Source organism: Mesoplodon bidens, assembly GCF_964165515.1.
Source record: "Mesoplodon bidens genome assembly, chromosome: 8".
NCBI lineage: Eukaryota > Metazoa > Chordata > Mammalia > Artiodactyla > Ziphiidae > Mesoplodon > Mesoplodon bidens.
The window spans coordinates 84548435-84567178 of record NC_138165.1 but is presented as its reverse complement, the minus strand read 5'-3'; the positions used below and the strand labels follow the sequence as shown (position 1 = coordinate 84567178).

The 18744-nt window shown below is 40.7% G+C and overlaps 1 protein-coding gene across 4 annotated transcripts in view; it reads left to right on the top strand.

Moving 5' to 3' along the window:
- KLF7 (KLF transcription factor 7) overlaps nt 1-18744 on the top strand; it is a 338268-nt gene that overhangs the window by 309366 nt on the left and 10158 nt on the right. For all 4 annotated transcript variants that reach the window (XM_081242674.1, XM_081242675.1, XM_081242677.1 and 1 more), the window contains one exon: nt 8834-8957. In XM_081242674.1, the coding sequence (XP_081098800.1) occupies nt 8834-8957 (124 nt within the window). The remainder of the gene's footprint in view (nt 1-8833; nt 8958-18744) is intronic.

Genomic DNA, 18744 nt, shown 5'->3' with positions numbered 1-18744 from the left:
AGGGTGATGGTGGCCTCATAGAATGAGTTTAGGAGTTTTACTTCCTCTGCAATTTTTTGGAAGAGTTTGAGAAGGATGGGTGTTAGCTCTTCTCTATATGTTTGATAGAATCCACCTGTGAAACCATGTGGTCCTGGACTTTTGTTTGTTGGAAGATTTTTAATCACAGTTTCAATTTCATTACTTGTGATAGGTCTGTTCATATTTTCTGTTTCTTCCTGGTTCAGTCTTGGAAGGTTATACCTTTCTAAGATTTGTCCATTTCTTTCAGGTTGTCTATTTTATTGGCATAGAGTTGCTTGTAGTAGTCTCTTAGGATGCTTTGTATTTCTTCAGTGTCTGTTGTAACTTCTCCTTTTTCATATCTAATTTTATTGATTTGAGTCCTCTCCCTCTTTTTCTTGATGAGTCTGGTTAATGGTTTATCAATTTTGTTTATCTTCTCAAAGGACCAGCTTTTAGTTTTATTGATCTTTGCTATTATTTTCTTTGTTTCTATTTCATTTATTTCTGCTCAGATCTTTATGATTTCTTTCCTTCTGCTAACTTTGGGTTTTGTTTGTTCTTCTTTCTCTAGTTCCTTTAGGCGTAAGGTTAGATTGTTTATTTGAGATTTTTCTTGTTTCTTGAGGTAGGCTTGTATAGCTATAAACTTCCTTCTTAGAACTTCTTTTGCTGTATCCCATAGGTTTTGGATTGTCATGTTTCCATTGTCATTTGCCTCTAGGTATTTTTTGATTTCCTCTTTGATTTCTTCAGTGATCTCCTGGTTATTAAGTAACGTATTGTTTAGCCTCCATGTGTTTTGTGTTTTTTACGTTTTCTTCCCTGTAATTGATTTCTAATCTCATAGCATTGTGGTCAGAAAAGATGCTTGATATGATTTCAATTTTCTTAAATTTACTGAGGCTTGATTTGTGACTGAGGATGTGATCTGTCCTGGAGAATGTTACATGTGCACTTGAGAAGAAAGTGTAATCTGCTGTTTTTGGATGGAATGTCCCATAAATATCAATTAACTCTATCTGGTCTATTGTGTCATTTAAAGCTTCTGTTTCCTTATTAATTTTCTGTTTGGATGATCTGTCCATTGGTGTAAGTGAGGTGTTAAAGTCCCCCACTATTATTGTGTTACTGTTGATTTCCTCTTTTAGAGCTGTTAGCAGTTGCCTTATGTATTGAGGTGCTCCTATGTTGGGTGTAAATATATTTATAATTGTTATATCTTCTTCTTGGATTGATCCCTTGATCACTACATAGTGTCCTTCCTTGTCTCTTGTAACATTCTTTAGTTTAAAGTCTATTTTATCTGATACGAGTATTGCTACTCCAGCTTTCTTTTGATTTCCATTTGCGTGGAATATCTTTTTCCATCCCCTCACTTTCAGTCTGTATGTGTCCCTAGGTCTGAAGTGGGTCTCTTGTAGACAGCATATACATGGGTCTTGTTTTTGTATCCATTAAGCAAGCCTGTGTCTTTTGGTTGGAACATTTAATCCATTCACGTTTAAGGTAATTATCGATATGTATGTTCCTATTACCATTTTCTTAATTGTTTTAGGTTTATTTTGTAGGTCCTTTTCTTCTGCTGTGTTGCCCACTTAGGGAAGTTCCTTTAGCATTTGTTGTAGAGATGGTTTGGTGGTGCTGAATTCTCTTAGCTTTTGCTTGTCTGTAAAGCTTTTGATTTCTACATCAAATCTGAATGAGATCCTTGCTGGGTAGAGTAATCTTGGTTGTAGGTTCTTCCCTTTCATCACTTTAAGTGTGTCATGCCACTCCCTTCTGGCTTGTAGAGTTTCTGCTGAGAAATCAGCTGTTAACCTTATGGGAGTTCCCTTGTATATTATTTGTCATTTTTCCCTTGCTGCTTGCAATAATTTTTCTTTGTCTTTAATTTTTACCAGTTTGATTACTATTTGTCTCAGCATGTTTCTCCTTGGGTTTATCCTGTATGGGACTCTCTGCACTTCCTGGACTTGGGTGGTTATTTCCTTTCCCATGTTAGGGAAGTTTTTGACTATAATCTCTTCAAATATTTTCTCGGGTCCTTTCTCTCTTCTCCTTCTGGGACCCCTATAATGTGAATGTTTTTGCGTTTAATGTTGTCCCAGAGGTCTCTTAGGCTGTCTTCATTTATTTTCATTCTTTTTCTTTATTCTGTTCCGCAGCAGTGAATTCTACCATTTTGTCTTTCAGGTCACTTGCCCATTCTCCTGCCTCAGTTATTCTGCTATTGATTCCTTCTAATGTAGTTTTCATTTCAGTTATTGTATTGTTCATCTCTGTTTGTTTGTTCTTTAATTCTTCTAGATCTTTTAAAAACATTTCTTGCATCTTCTCAATCTTTGCCTCCATTCTTTTTCTGAGGTCCCGGAGCATCTTCACTATCATTGTTCTGAATTCTTTTTCTGGAAGGTTGCCTATCTCCATTTCATTTAGTTGTTTTTCTGGGGTTTTATCTTGTTCCTTCATCTGGTACCTAGCCCTCTGCCTTTTCATCTTGTCTCTCTTTCTGTGAATGTGGTTTTTGTTCCACAGGCTGCAGGATTGTAGTTTGTCTTGCGTCTGCTGTCTGCCCTCTGGTGGATGAGCCTCTTTTTCCAGTGTTCAGAAAGCTTTGTGACATTTTCTGTCTCAGTGTCTGTATTCCCCAGGTGGTTTAAGTTCTCTAGTGTTGCTGAGTGTGATGTGAAAGCAATTGCTGGGTCTTTGCTGCTTTCCTCTAGATGTGCTAGGTGACAATATAAACCCATTACAGAGTACCCTTTCTCCTTTCCATTTTGCTTTTCCATTTCCTGATCTGCAGAATTTCAAATTCCTAATCCAAGTCCTAAGGAGACCAGGACCCTAACATGCCCAGATAACAGAAATCTAGTAGCTACATTTTTTAAATAAATAAAAAGAAATAGATAGAATTAGTTTTAACAGAAACCTAGGTACATCAACATCCTAGTCTCCTTAGGAAATGGATTAGGAACTTGAAGTTTTGCAGATCAGGAAATGAATGCAGAAAATTTGCATTAGCAATGTTTATTTTCAAGAGACTTTTAATGCAAGATTCTGACACCTATTCATATTTCATGCTACAATCTATATCTTAAAGGTGAATGTATAGTGCAATACGTTTGACATATCACTTATGCTCTCCCAAACCCATCTTCAGTGAGAACCTCTACCAATGAGTTCCGTAAAATGACGCACTTGGTTTCCCAGAGGGGATGTTGCTCAGGACACTAATCCTAGGGTTGAGATGAAGATTACAGGAAGATTTTCAGGATACTCCTTTTTTAGGCTCGGGCAGATAGGGAAGAAGTGGGAAGTAATCTTTGATGGTGAAGGAATAGTTAATCCATTGTAGAGTTTCACATTGTAGTCCCTGTCACAGAGGCGTGGCCAGGTTTAAACAAGCAAGCAAACATTTTCTACTCTTATGCCAGTTCAGTACATAGAGAGGGGCTGAAATCACTCAGGCTGTCCTGGCCCTCTGCTGTACGTGGGTCTTTGTTGCAAATCAGGATGCTTTATTCATGCAGTGTCTTTTACAGGATTGAGCCAGGCCCTGCTTTAGTGCTGTTGGTGTCACAGTGAACAAAAGAGATGCCTGCATGAAGCTTATACTCTCCTAGGGGAAGCAGACAGTAGTACACACAAACAATATCCAGTCTAATTTCAGAGTGACTAAGTAGTATATAGAAGGTGACAGAATCTGCTGTTCAGCAGAGGATGGGGAGGGTAGGTCTCTCTGAGGTGGAGACATTTGAACATTGACCTAAATGAAGTGAGGCAACGAGAGTGTTCCAGGTAGCAAGTGCAAAGGCTCTGAGGTGGGAGCAGCCGGATAGGGCGTGGGGAATCAGGTTGGCGGTGGCAGATCATGTAGACTCTATACTACAGGACCTTATAGGCTTTTGACTTTTATTCTAAAAGCAATAGGAAACCATTGGAGCATTTACACTTTAATATCTTCTTAACCATTTTTGGGTCATGAACTTCTTTGGCAGTCTGGTGAAGCCTGTGGAACCCTCTGCAGAATAATGTTTTCAAATGCATAAAATAAAATCTGGGGGATGTTAAAGAAAACAATTATCTGGAAATACAAAGATTGAAGTCCCCTGTAAGGGACACACATGCTCTGATTTACATTTTCAAAGGGTTGTTCTGACTGCTGCAGTGAGAATAGACCGTAGGGGCCAAGGATAGAAGCACAGAGACCAGTGAGCTTGGAGCCAAGCTGTTTTCATCTACCCTGTAGGGCAATGGTCTCGAAATAGGGTTGTGCAACACAGTCTTTTTGAGTGCAGGAAGAAAAATTTATAACTTCTATTTATATTCAATTGACCCTAATTCTTTTAAATTTCTATATTGAGTGTATGTTTTATAATATCCTAATATATTAGGACATTAGTACATTTATATAATTCATGAATAAATCTTCATGTATTGGAGGTACATGTTCAAAAGGTAATGGTGACAATATATTTTGATCAATCAAATGTGATGATTGTGATGTAGGAAGAGTTACTCTGTAAGAAACTAAAAAAAAAAAAAAAAGCCACACTGCTTTAGACCACATTCCATTTCAGAGGCCATTTTGTGGGGAAGCATGAATTTGTGCCATGATTCAGCCTTGCTAAATGTCATTCCTGTTTCTCAAGCATCCTTAACTCTCCTTAAGAGCCCTCATATGGCTATAAATCTATTTACACCTGATTAGACCTTCTATCACATCTGACGTGGCACATACTCCCCCAGGGAAATGAGTTTCCTGGGGTTAATAATTTCCAGAAAGGAAAAGTAGTTCTCGATGTTCCCCCTAAAATTCAGAGGGCTCTGAAGAGTGGCTTCTACCGCGGGCCCTGTGAACCGTGCAGGCACTGCCATGCTCTCCTGTACATCCTCTTTGTCACGTGCTTGCCTTCATTCACGCACTCCTTCGGGACTTGAGTCCTGATGTTTGAAGCCTGTCTCCCATTTGCCTGTCTCACAGAGACCTCTCTTGAACATTTTTGTTCACTCTTGAGATGCAGTGAGCCAAATGCTGGGCATTCTAGGTGCCACAAGGGTAGCGTGGGGCAGGGGTATGACATTTTCTGTTTTATACCCAGGAATAGGACCTGGAGTGGAGCAAGGAGAGAAGGGAGGGTGAGGCAGATGAGCTGATTTTGCATGAATCTGTTCAGTTATTACTGAACTGCCTTTTTCTTTTCTTTCTTTCTCCCTCCCTCCCTCTTTCCCTTCTTCTCTATCTCCCACTCTCTTTCTTTCCCTCCCTCCCTTCCTCCCTCCCTCCCTTCCTTCCTCCCTCCCTCCCTTCCTTCCTCCCTTCCTTCCTTCCTTCCTTCCTTCCTTCCTTTCTCCCACACCCCCTTCGCCCCCTGTTTTTTTTCTAAAAGACTTTGTTTTCTTTTATAAAGAAAGACGTTCTTTTCTCAAGAAGGAAACCCAAGTCTTTTATAAAATGAGCAGAAATCCTCAGGTACGGTGTTAGGATAAAAACTAATGCATTGTGGGTGTAGGTTGTTCTGCCCCCAAGATCCAGCAGTCAGGTGTTGGTGTCTGGGGCATGTAATCTTGGCCATGCAAAGTACTGACAGAAGAATTTCACTGACTTGAGAGTAGATATTAGTTTGTGGAAGTGGGTACAGAACCCAGAAACTAGGCCAGCCTAACCACACTATTTGTGAGCTTTAGATAGGAAATTGTATCCCCAATTCTTTGTATTTTTCCTGTCCCTCTGATTTCTGAACTCTCCCTGTTTCAGGCACTACTCCTTCCTTTGGCTGAATTCTTTCTTGGTTATTTTAAATTTCTTATTAGTGAGTATTTGCGGAAATGGCAACTTGTAGGTCAATTAATCAGGAGCTAGAAAAATAACCTGATGAATCACTGTAGCATAACTTGGCTAAACTAGCAGGGCACAGAGGGTCTTGTCCTTAGTGTTATTCTGTAGAGCACCTGCTGCAAGCAGGAAACAATGTGAGGTGACACGATTCAGAGCTAAGTCAAGCTGTTGGTAATTTCTGTCTGTGCAGTGGCAAAAGGGATGCAGCCACTGAAGGACACTGAAATAGCTACTGGGAAGAGGATGGTTGGTTTGTGCCAGGAATTAACAGAGCATCTACATTATTTTCTGGGAAATAACTAAATCCTTGATATTATTTGTCAGAATAAAAAAGAACAAAACTGGTATAAAAAATTCAGCAAGGGGAAAAGCAAACACTTTGAAATTTTTAAAAAAAATACCCAAAGACATCTACTTTAGTCTCCCTCATTTTCTCTCTGTCCTTCCTGTGTCCTTCAGAGTATGGTTGCCTGTGATGGACGGGTCTGTTCGATTGTGGGATTGATTTTGGGGACTGGATGTCTCTGCTTGTTGCTGTAGAATGTCATGGGATTTCCAGATGCCTTGTTGCATTTGGGGTATGCTTGGTACCCAAGGTTCCAGGACCCTCCAATTTTACTTTCATTTGAAGGCCTTTGAGGGTGGAAGGTATTTTGAATTTCTGAAGTCTTTGGTGCCTCATTCTCCGTTTCTTGTTGTTGTTTGTGACGGATTTCCTTGAAGTAACAGAGCCCCGTGGGTGATCAATAACATTAAGTAAATGATGCCAACAGACCTCTCTGAGAGGGCACTTCTCTCTCCTACTTGGGTCTCTTATTTCCCCTTCAGCATCCCACTTATTCAGAGCAGATCTAAAGAGCACAGTTTTTCTGGTCCATTCTCCATCAGTATACTGAGAAAATACTTAAAACTTAAAAAGACTCTCTGTTTTCCAATATTTAGTTTGCCCAGAGTGACTCCAGACCCAGCTGTCTGGAGCCTGAACCCTGGAAGTTTGTACTGATGGCCAGTTAGACCTGTCTCCACAGCAGCCTCTGAGAATATAGGCGAACGGGGAGGAAAGGGGGTTCAGATTAATTGAGCATTTACCTTGTGCCAGGCTCTGGAAATGCCTTATACACAAAAACTTATGTAAGCCTCACGATAAACACAGGCGTCTCACCCCCATTTGACAGATAAGGACACTGAGGCCTGGTGTCTGCAACGAATGAATACGATCCCAGGTATGCTAACTCCAAAGCTAACTTGACCCCTCCACTCTTCACCTTCTCTGCAGCAAGCGTACTCTTCCAAAATTGTGGCTTTAAGGATCCAGAAGGTGAACTTTTAACACTGCTCAGTGATTCTTTTTTTTGTTTTTTTTCTGGTTTCCAAAACTGAATGGGTTTCCTCCTGCGCTTCTGGCCCTCCTTCATGTCCTCTTGGTTCGATTGAAAAGAAATGCCTGTGTTTCTCATTCCTCTTCTCCATGGGTTTTACAGAGCAGCAGCCCACTAGGGCACCAATTTAATGAAATGAAATTTTCAATCATGTTTGGTTCAATTCTAGGTGATACAAATAAAGAATTGTGAATGCTTTGTAGTTAGGTTCAAAGGGAAGGGAAAAGGTGGAAAGAAGAAAGTGGGTCAAGTATAGTACCTGGGCAATGTCTCCTTAAGTGCTGCCTAGTGAACGTTGAGCTATTAAAAATGGAGAAATAATGGGGCAGCCGTACTACTTTGGCACTTGTGTATCTGGAAATTTCAGGTTTAGCGGTTTATAATACTTACCTATGCCAGGCGTTGTTCTAATTTATATATAGTACATATGTATATTAATTTATGCTCTCCAAACCCTTTAAGGTACATATCTCTAAGAAAACAGAGGCACAGAGATGTTGATTAACTTGCCCAAGGATAGACAGTTAAGGGCGGAACCAAAAGTTGAGCCTAGGAAGGTTGGCTTCAGAGCTGTTGACTGCTATGCTAACCAGCCTCTCAGTTACAGGGCTCAGTAACTCTCATGATTTCAAAGATCATTCTTCTTCTTATTAGAACCAGCCCACCATACAGTTGGAAGGGTAAGTATTTGTCATGTTTGATGACAGACGTTGATGGGTTAAAAAAAAAGGTCTTAGGAAAATCATGTACTTTCTCTTCCATATTCCTCCATCTGTATTTACTGTGCGAAAAGGTCACTTGAGCACAGAGCTCGAATTTCATGCTTCTAAGCAGCTTCACTGTGGCTGAAACCTTGCTCTACAAATTGACTTTAAAAATATTTTGTAATAATGTGTATCACGCTCAAATATGAACGCTCTGGAGTCATTAAGTGATGAGCTTCTTAAATAGGACTTTTGCAACTGTATTTTACATAAATGCCGGGAATCGTTAAGTGATTTTTGTTTTACTCTCAAACCGTAGCCTTTTCTCATGACTGTCCATCCACTCACATTTACTGGAAGGAACTGGGGTTCTGGGAGACCTGAGCTCTTTGCCTTGTCAGTCAGCTGCCTGGCTACAGTTTGTGGTAGGAGGGAAGCGAGGGGAGAAGACTAAAAAGGCTGAAATGGTAAATTACTGTAGGTTCTGGAGAAAAATAGAATTAGAAGCATTTGTGGTTCAGATGAAAATAGCACATTTCCTTTCTGCTTGGAGTCGGGGGGAGGGGGTCAAAGTGCTCCAGGGAATAGAAAATAAATAAAAATGGATCCCTCACCAGTTGAAGCAAATGCTCTGACTCTGGGAACTGAAATGACAGCTCCAGATTTGAAGATCTTATGAAACCACTTTTGAAGGTTAAAAAATAAAATAGAATAAAATAACAACAAGAAAAACACCAGGAGACTAAAAAAAAAAAAAATGTGACATACTGTGTTAGGAAATGCAGTCTTTCAAGAATGATTTCACAGCCCTTTTCCAAGACTGTAGAATAGGTAGCAGACCCTGATCAGGTGTGTGCCCGTTTTGTTCCTGTCGCTGACCATGGTCATTCCATCTCTTCTTGCAGGTGAGAAGCCTTATAAGTGCTCATGGGAAGGGTGTGAGTGGCGTTTTGCACGAAGCGATGAGCTCACAAGGCACTACAGGAAACACACAGGTGCAAAGCCCTTTAAATGCAACCACTGCGACAGGTAAAGAAACTTAGAAGCTGCTGGGATGGGGAAGGGAGATGCTGAATGGGTCGGGGTGGGGGGCTGGTCGTGTGCTCTTGGGTTTATCACAAGCCTCTCTTGCAGAGACTCAGGCCTGGGAATGCCTTTTACTTCTCCATGGAGAAAACCAATTAGATAAGGGTGCCTCCTTGCATGTAACCAAGAGATGATATGAATTCTTGGATCAGTTACATAAGTATTTAATGAGTACCAGAACTGTGATAGTCACTGGGTGTCAATGAGACATAGCTCCTACCCTCAAGGGGATGATGTGACGTTTAGTATAATAGGAAAAGTGATAGGATAGAGAATGGTCACCTGTAGCTTCTGATCTTTTTATTAACATCAACACTATTTTTCCTCATCCTTAATAACGTGAAAGAATAGAAAGCCTGCTTAATGGAGGGAAGGTTCGTTATAAGGCTTTCCTTCGAAGCACTGTTAGAAATGAACTTGCTGAAGAGAGTTCCCATTCTTTGGGGGGCCTGAACCATCCTTTCTTCTTTGAAAATAGGTACAGAGGTCTGAAAGTTGGTGAGGCTTTGAGAACTTATCCTATCATTCAATTTCAAACCTTCAGCATTTGATATGGAAGAAAGAGCACGTAGCAGCAGATTCTACACAAGTAATAGTATCTGACAGCCCTGGCATTATCAACCAATAAACCCCAAAATGGAGACTCTGCAGGCCAAGGTGAAGGCAGGATTAGGTTTAGACATAATCAAATAATGGGCTTGCATCTGAGCGTGTTAGCCTTCTAATCCTATTTCTGTGTTTAAAAGGAAGCTTAAGAAAATTAACCATCTTTTTTTTTTTTTTTTTTTTTTTTTTTTTTTTGCGGTAGGCGGGCCTCTCACTGTTGTGGCCTCTCCCCTTGCAGAGCACAGGCTCCGGACGCGCAGGCTCAGCAGCCATGGCTCACGGGCCCAGCCGCTCCGCGGCATGTGGGATCTTCCCAGACCGGGGCACGAACCCGTGTCCCCTGCATCGGCAGGCGGACTCTCAACCACTGCGCCACCAGGGAAGCCCTTAACCATCTTTTTAATGCACTACTAAAGGTCTCGGTTATGATGAGAAAAATGCTTCTAATACGATAAAAGCCCTGAAAGCCTCAGGGTTCCCCGGCTCAGCCAGCAGTTCACAGGCTGGCAGGAGGGGTGTGCAGGATGTCTGCAGAGGCCTGGCTCTCCGTCGGAGGAAATGCAGTGGTTTTCACATCCTGCCCCCCTCATCACTGCCGGCACCTCCCTCACCAGACCTTCCTCTGGAGTAGTGCCTGTTTGTTTGGAGAGCAGGGCAAGAGTGGCCAAATCTCATGCGTGGCCAGTTGGCTTGGAGCTCCTTTAAGATGCTTATAAAGGAGCATTCAGGATTTTCCTCCATTTTTTTTTCCTTTTTCCTGAAGAGGCTATTTTCCTCTTATCTTCATTCTTGAAGAACTAAATAAAGCCCCCCATGCCTCCTGGAGCCCAAAGATAACCTCCCACCCCAGGGCTGAGGAAGTACATTCCATGAAGCTATTGTCTCTCATTCCCTTGGAGCTCTGTTCTGCTACCTAAAAACACAACCTGTTTTTTCATTTCTATCCCATTACCTCAAAGTCCCCCTAAATTTATGTGAATCAGCAGCTGTTCTTCTACAGATTATATTTCAGTGATGTTTCTCTTTATTTGATATCATCTCTCGACTCCCGCCTCAAGTTCATTCCTCTCTAACCCTGGCTACTAATAAAGAAGTTATATAGATGGTGACCCTTGGACCACAGTCCTTTGAGGAAGAGCCTTATATCAGTGGGGATGAAGAGGATCCTTTGTGAGTTGTCAAAGTGTGGTGGTATAGTAGGTACGCACGAGTCGCCTTGCCCTGAAGGGCGGTGAGGCTATTACTTGGAGGTGGTGCGTTACAGATGGCCATAATCCAGGGAAATTGCCAGAGTTAGTATTCCTCTCTTTAGGTCCACCGAGTTACTAAGCAGTATGCAACTGTCCAGCACTTGACACATTAGGATTAAACCTGACCATTTGTGTGATTTATATGGAGAAATATTTCACACCGACTGGATATTTCAGTGAAGGAGATGTCAGGGATGGGTAATTTGGTTAGTCTTTTGCTTTATTTTCCTCGTTGAGATATACTCTGGTTTCTGGAGTTAGAAATTTGAGGAACAGGTGGTACAAATTCTGTGACGTGGTATTTGGGGGAGCTGGTGAGTAGCTCAGAGTCCTGTGACATGGGCCAAGAGTCAGTGCATTTCAACAGTGTCAGAAATCAGGGGGAGGAGTCTCATTCGTGTCTCCTGACAGGCAGCACCTTGTACTTCAGTTGCGGGAATTATGCTAAGAATAGAGCAGGTCTGGGAGGTGACGTGGGGAGTTGGAGTGGTCCCAAAGCCGATGGAAGGAAAGCCTGGGGCGACCGGGGACTTGGCATTCCTTAGAAGACTTTACCTTCAGAAACAGAGGGCATCTGTAGCCCTTAGCAGGACAGTGAAGCCTATTGGGCCCAAAGGGTGTATGAGCCCAAGAAACCTATCTCTTGCCTCGTGTAATTTAGCAATCAGACCACCTAGAGGCTGAACTAGGATTAGGGTTTCTTGTCCTTAAAGCAGGTACCAAGTCTAACTTATATTTGTATTTTGCCTGAAGGGTAGATTAAACATACATGAGTTTTTGTTTGTTTTGCTAACATTTAAAATTGCTAAGTGCCACAAAAATCTCTGTTCCTGGCTTTGTCTGAAAAACTCGGAAGATCTGGTAACAGTGGGCTCACATTCCCACGTGGTCGTGATTTTCTGGCGCTGAAGAGTCATCACTACCTTTCAGTGATGGCCCTGTGGTCACTCATTTCTCACTGTCCCTCCTCCCCCACCACAGTCTCCCCAGTGAGAAGGCAGAGCATCAATCACCGGCCATCATCACACTTCTCGTTATGTCCTCTTAATCCATGCCTTATCAGAAGTGGAATCCCGTAGTTTAACAGTGCTGTGTGTTTCTTGCACTTCACCCATTGCACCCATTTACTTTATCTGCCTGGCCCCTGAAGACACTGGGTTTTGTGACCTCTGGCTTCAGGTCTGGGTTAGAGGAGAAAGCAGTGAGGTGACTCTGCCATTTTCTTACTGTCAAACTCAACGGTGCAGCCCACTCAGTGATGAGCTGCTTCAGCGCTGAATCTTCTTTCTCAGCCCACAGAGCATGAGGCTGCTGATGGTGGTCATCAGGGCTGTTTCCACAAGGGGTCATATGCAGATATAATCCAGGGAGACTGCTCCCGGGGTAGTACCTCCAAGATCCTGGGACGTTTAGAGGAGGCATTTTGATCTTTGATCTCTAAGTCAGCTCAGTAAGAGGTGGTGACAAATACCAACCCCTATCTGGCCCTTCAGTGCCCTAGAGGATTGCTATCAGCTTAATGCCCATGTGACTTTAGTGGGCCTTTTTCATAAGCAGCAGAAACTACAGTAGGGGTTTGACTAGTTCTCTGTAATGAACAAATTTCAATCATTAAGGACCTTCTTATTCAAGGACATCTGACTGCTGTAGAGTCACAAATACCCTCTGGGGGTATATTACCCTTACAATTATTTGATTCTGCATTTCTAGATGCTAAGTTTATTACTTTTTACTTTACTATTCCTATGGGGAACTCAGTAAGTATAAATTAATAAATATAAATTAATCACGGCTAAGTATCTTGCTGGTGTACGGGATTTAAATAAAACCTCAGTGGTGAGGCACCTAGTCTAATTTTTTTTTTAACGTCTTTATTGGAGTATAATTGCTTTACAATGGTTTGTTAGTTTCTGCTTCATAACAAAGTGAATCAGCTATACATATACATATATGCCCATATCTCCTCGCTTTGCGTCTCCCTCCCACCCTCCGTATCCACCCCTCTAGGTGGTCACAAAGCACCAAGCTGATCTCCCTGTGCTATGCGGCTGCTTCCCACGAGATATCTGTTTTACGTTTGGTAGTGTATATATGTCCATGCCACTCTCTCACATAGTCCCAGCTTACCCTTCCCACTCCCCATGTCCTCAAGTCCATTCTCTACGTCTGCGTCTTTATTGCTGTCCTGCGCCTAGGTTCTTCAGAACCATTTTTGGTTTTTTAGATTCCATATATATGTGTTAACATATGGTATTTGTTTTTCTCTTTCTGACTTACTTCACTCTGTATGACAGACTCTAGGTCCATCCACCTCACTACAAATAACTCAATTTTGTTTCTTTTATGGCTGAGTAATATTCCATTGTATATATGTACCACATCTTCTTTATCCATTCATCTGTCAATGGACACTTAGGTTGCTTCCGTGTCCTGGCTATTGTAAATAGAGCTGCAATGAACATTGTGGTACATGACTCTTTTTGTTTTGTTTTGTTTTGTTTTTTTGCATACGCAGGCCTCTCACTGTTGTGGCCTCTCCCATTGTGGAGCACAGGCTCCGGACGCGCAGGCTCAGCGGCCATGGCTCACGGGCCCAACCGCTCCGCGGCATGTGGGATCCTCCCAGACCAGGGCACGAACCCGTGTCCCCTGCATCAGCAGGTGGACTCTCAACCACTGCGCCACCAGGGAAGCCCTTTGGGTTTTGTTTTGTTTTGTTTTGTTTTTTGACTCTTTTTGAATTATGGTATTCCCAGGGTTTATGCCCAGTAGTGGGATTGCTGGTCATATGGTAGTTCTATTTTTAGCTTTTTAATGAGCCTCCATACTGTCCTCCATAGTGGCTGTATCAACTTACATTCCCACCAACAGTGCAAGAGGGTTCCCTTTTCTCCACACCCTCTCCAGCATTTATTGTTTCTAGATTTTTTGATGGTAGCCATTCTGACCAGTGTGAGGTGATACCTCATTGTAGTTTTGATTTGCATTTCTCTAATGATTAGTGATGTTGAGCATCCTTTCATGTGTTTGTTGGCAATCTGTATGTCTTCTTTGGAGAAATGTCTATTTAGGTCTTCTGCCTCTTTTTGGATTGGGTTATTTGTTTTTTTGATATTGACTGCATGAGCTGCTTGTATATTTTGGAGATTAATCCTTTGTTAGTTGCTTCATTTGCAAATATTTTCTCCCATTCTGAGGGTTCTCTTTTTCTCTTGTTTATAGTTTCCTTTGCTGTGCAAAAGCTTTTAAGTTTCCTTAGGTCCCATTTGTTTATTTTTGTTTTTATTTCCATTTCTCTAGGAGGTGGGTCAAAAAGGATCGTGCTGTGATTTATGTCATAGAGTGTTCTGCCTATGTTTTCCTCTAAGAGTTTGATAGTGTCTGGCCTTACATTTAGGTCTTTAATCCATTTTGAGTTTATTTTTGTATATAGTGTTAGGGAATGTTCTAATTTCATTGTTTTACATGTAGCTGTCCAGTTTTCCCAGCACTACTTATAGAAGAGGCTGTCTTTTCTCCATTGTATATTCTTGCCTCCTTTATCAAAAATAAGGTGACCATATGTGTTTGGGTTTATCTCTGGGCTTTCTATCCTGTTCCATTGATCTCTATTTCTGTTTCTGTGCCACTACCATACTGTCTTGATTACTGTAGCTTTGTAGTATAGTCTGAAATCCAGGAGCCTGATTCCACCAGCTCCATTTTCCTTTCTCAAGATAACTTTGGCTATTTGGGGTCTTTTGTGTTTCCATACAAATTGTGAAGTTTTTTACTCTAGTTCTGTGAAAAATGCCATTGGTAGTTTGATAGGGATTGCATTGAATCTGTAGATTGCTTTGGGTAGTAGAGTCATTTTCACAATGTTGATTCTTCCAATCCAAGAACATAGTATATCTCTCCATCTGTTTGTATCATCTTTAATTTCTTTCATCAGTGTCTTATAGTTTTCTGCATACAGGTCTTTTGTCTCCTTAGGTAGGTTTATTCCTAGATATTTTAATCTTTTTGTTGTAATGGTAAATGGGAGTGTTTTTTTAATTTCTCTTTCAGATTTTTCATCATTAGTGTATAAGAATGCCAGAGATTTCTGTGCATTAATTTTGTATCCTGCTACTTTACCAAATTCCTTGATTAGCTCTAGTAGTTTTCTGGTAGCATCTTTAGGATTCTCTATGTATAGTATCATGTCATCTGCAAACAGTGACAGCTTTACTTATTTTCTGATTTGGATTCCTTTTATTTGTTTTTATTCTCTGATGGCTGTGGCTAAAAATTCCAAAACTATGTTGAATAATAGTGGTGAGAGTGGACAACCTTGTCTTTTTCCTGATCTTAGAGGAAATGGTTTCCGTTTTCACCATTGAGAACAATGTTGGCTATGGGTTTGTCATAGAAGGCCTTTATTGTGTTGAGGTAAGCTCCTTCTATGCCTACTGGAGGGTTTTTATCATAAATGGGTGTTGAATTTTTTCGAAAGCTTTCTCTGCATCTATTGAGATGATCATATGGTTTTTCTCCTTCAATTTGTTAATATAGTTTATCACATTGATTGGTTTGCATATATTAAAGAATCCTTGCATTGCTGGGATAAATCCCACTTGATCGTGGTGTATGATTCTCTTAATGTGCTGTTGGATGCTGTTTGCTACTATTTTGTTGAGGATTTTTGTGTCCATATTCATCAGAGATATTGGCCTGTAGTTTTCTTTCTTTGTGACATCTTTGTCTGGTTTTGGTATCAGGGTGATGGTGTCCTCGTAGAATGCATTTGGGAGTGTTCCTCCCTCTGCTACATTTTGGAAGAGTTTGAGAAGGAGAGGTGTTAGCTCTTCTCTAAATGTTTGATAGACTTCACCTGTGAAACCATCTGGTCCTGGGCTTTTGTTTGTTGGAAGACTTTCAATCAGAGTCTCAATTTCAGTGCTTGTGATTGGTCTGTTTATATTTTCTACTTCTTCCTGGTTCAGTCTCGGAAGGTTGTGCTTTTCTAAGAATTTGTCCATTTCTTCCAGGTTGTCCATTTTATTGGCATAGAGTTGCTTGTAGTAATCTCTCATGATCCTTTGTATTTCTGCAGTGTACATTGTTACTTCTCCTTTTTCATTTCTAATTCTATTGAATTGAGTCTTCTCCCTTTTTTACTTGATGAGTCTGGCTAATGGTTTATCAATTTTGTTTATCTTCTCAAAGAAGCAGTTTTTAGTTTTATTGATCTTTGCTATTATTTTCTTTGTTTGTTTTTCATTTATTTCTCATCTGATATTTATGATTTCTTTCCTTCTGCTAACTTTCGGATCTTTTTTGTTCTTCTTTCTCTAACTGTTTTAGGTTTAAGTTTAGGTTGTTTATTTGAGATGTTTCTTGTTTCTTGAGGTAGGATTGTATTGCTCTAAACTTCCCTCTTAGAACTGCTTTTGCTGCATCCCATAGGTTTTGGGTCGTCGTGTTTTCATTGTCATTTGTTTCTAGGTATTTTTTGATTTCCTCTTTGATTTCTAAAGTGATCTCTTGGTTATTTAGTAGTGTATTGTTTAGCCTCCATGTGTTTCTATTTTTTTACAGATTGTTTCCTGTAATTGATATCTAGTCTCATGACAGTGTAGTCGGAAACGATACTTGATACGATTTCAATTTTCATAAATTTACCAAGGCTTGATTTTTGACCCAAGGTAGGCTCTGTCTTGGAGAATGTTCCATGAGCACTTGAGAAGAAAGTGTATCCTGTTGTTTTCGGTTGGAATGTCCTATAAATATCCATTAAGTCCACCTTGTTTAATGTATCATTTAAAATTTGTGTTTCCTTATTCATTTTCATTTCGGATGATCTGTCCATTGGTGAAAGTGGGGTGTTCAAGTCCCCTACTCTGATTGTGTTACAGTCGATTTCCCCTTTTACGGCTGTTAGCATTTGCCTTATGTATTGAGGTGCTCCTATGTTGGGTGCATAAATATTTACGATTGTTATATCTTCTTCTTGGATTGATCCCTTGAGCATTATGTAGTGTCTTTCTTTGTCTCTTTTAATAGTCTTTATTTTAAAGTCTATTTTGTCTGATATGAGAATTGCTACTCCAGCTTTCTTTTGATTTCCATTTGAATATCTTTTCCCATCCCCTCACTTTCAGTCTGTATGTGTCCCTAGGTCTGAAGTGGGTCTCTTGTAGAGAGACCCATATATATGGGTCTTGTTTGTGTATCCATTCAGCCAGTCTATGTCTTTTGGTTGGAGCATTTAATCCATTTACATTTAAAGTAATTATTGATATGTATGTTCCTATTACCATTTTCTTAATTGTTTTGGGTTTGTTATTGTAGATCTTTTCCTTCTCTTGTTTTTCCTGCCTAGAGAAGTTCCTTTAGCATTTGCTGTAAAGCTGGTTTGGTGGTGCTGAATTCTCTTAGCTTTTGCTTGTCTGAAAAGCTTTTGATTTCTCTGTCAAATCTGAGTGAGATCCTTGCTGGGAAGAGTAATCTTGGTTGTCGGTTTTTCCCTTTTATCACTTGAAGTGTGTCCTGCCACTCCCTTCTGGCTTGCAGAGTTTCTGCTGAAAGAGCAGCTGTTAACCTATGGGGATTCCCTTGTGTGTTATTTGTTGTTTTTCCATTGCTGCTTTTAATATTTTTTCTTTGCATTTAATTTTTGATAGTTTGATTAATATGTGCTTTGGCATGTTTCTCCTTGGATTTATCCTGTATAGGACCCTCTGCACTTCCTGGACTTGATTGACTATTTCCTTTCCCATAGTAGGGCAGTTTTCAACTCTAATCTCTTCAAATATTTTCTCAGTCCCTTTCTTTTTCTCTTCTTCTTCTGGGACCCCTATAATTCGAATGTTGGTGCATTTAATGTTGTCCCAGAGGTGTCTGAGACTGTCCTCAATTCTTTTCATTCTCTTTTCTTTATTCTGCTCTATGGTAATTATTTCCACTGTTTTATCTTCCAGGTCACTTATCAGTTCTTCTGCCTCAGTTATTCTGCTATTGATTCCTTCTAGAGAATTTTTAATTTCATTTATTGTATTGTTCATCATTGTTTGTTTGCTCTTTAGTTCTTCTAGGTCCTTCTTAAACATTTCTTGTATTTTTCTGCATTCTATTTCTAAGATTTTGGATCATCTTTACTATCATTACTCTGAATTCTTTTTCAGGTAGACTGCCTATTTCCTCCTCATTTGTTTGGTCTGATGGGTTTTTGCCTTGCTCCTTCATCTGCTGTGTGTTTCTCTCTCTTATGATTTTGCTTAACTTACTGTTTTTTTGGGGTCTGCTTTTCACAGGCTGCAGGTTCATAGTTCCCATTGTTTTTGGTGTCTCCCCCCAGTGGCTAAGGTTGGTTCAGTGGGTTGTGTAGGCTTCCTGGTGGAGGGGACTGGTGCTTGTGTTCTAGTGGATGAGGCTAGATCTTCTCTTTCTGGTGGGCAGGACCATGTCCGGGGGTGTGTTTTGGGGTGTCTGTGACCTTATTATGATTTTAGGCAGCCTCTCTGCTGATGGGTTGGGTTGTGTTCCTATCTTGCTAGTTGTTTGGCATAGGTTGTCCAGCACTGTAGCTTGCTGGTCGTTGAGTGGAGCTGGGTCTTAGCATTGAGATGGAGATCTCTGGGAGAGCTTTTGCCATTTTATATTATGTGGACCCAGGAGGTCTCTGGTGGACCAGTGTCCTAAACTCGGCTCTCCCACCTCAGAGCACCAAGACCCTGTCAGCCATACAGCAGTGAAAATCTGCAGTCTTTTCCTCTAAGATCAGGAACAAGACAAGGTTGCCTCCTCTTAACTACTTCTATTCATATAGTACTGGAAGTCCTTTTTGGACAGAAAGATCTTACTCCTGGACTGTCATAACGACTTGATGATGATCAGTTAACCACAATTTG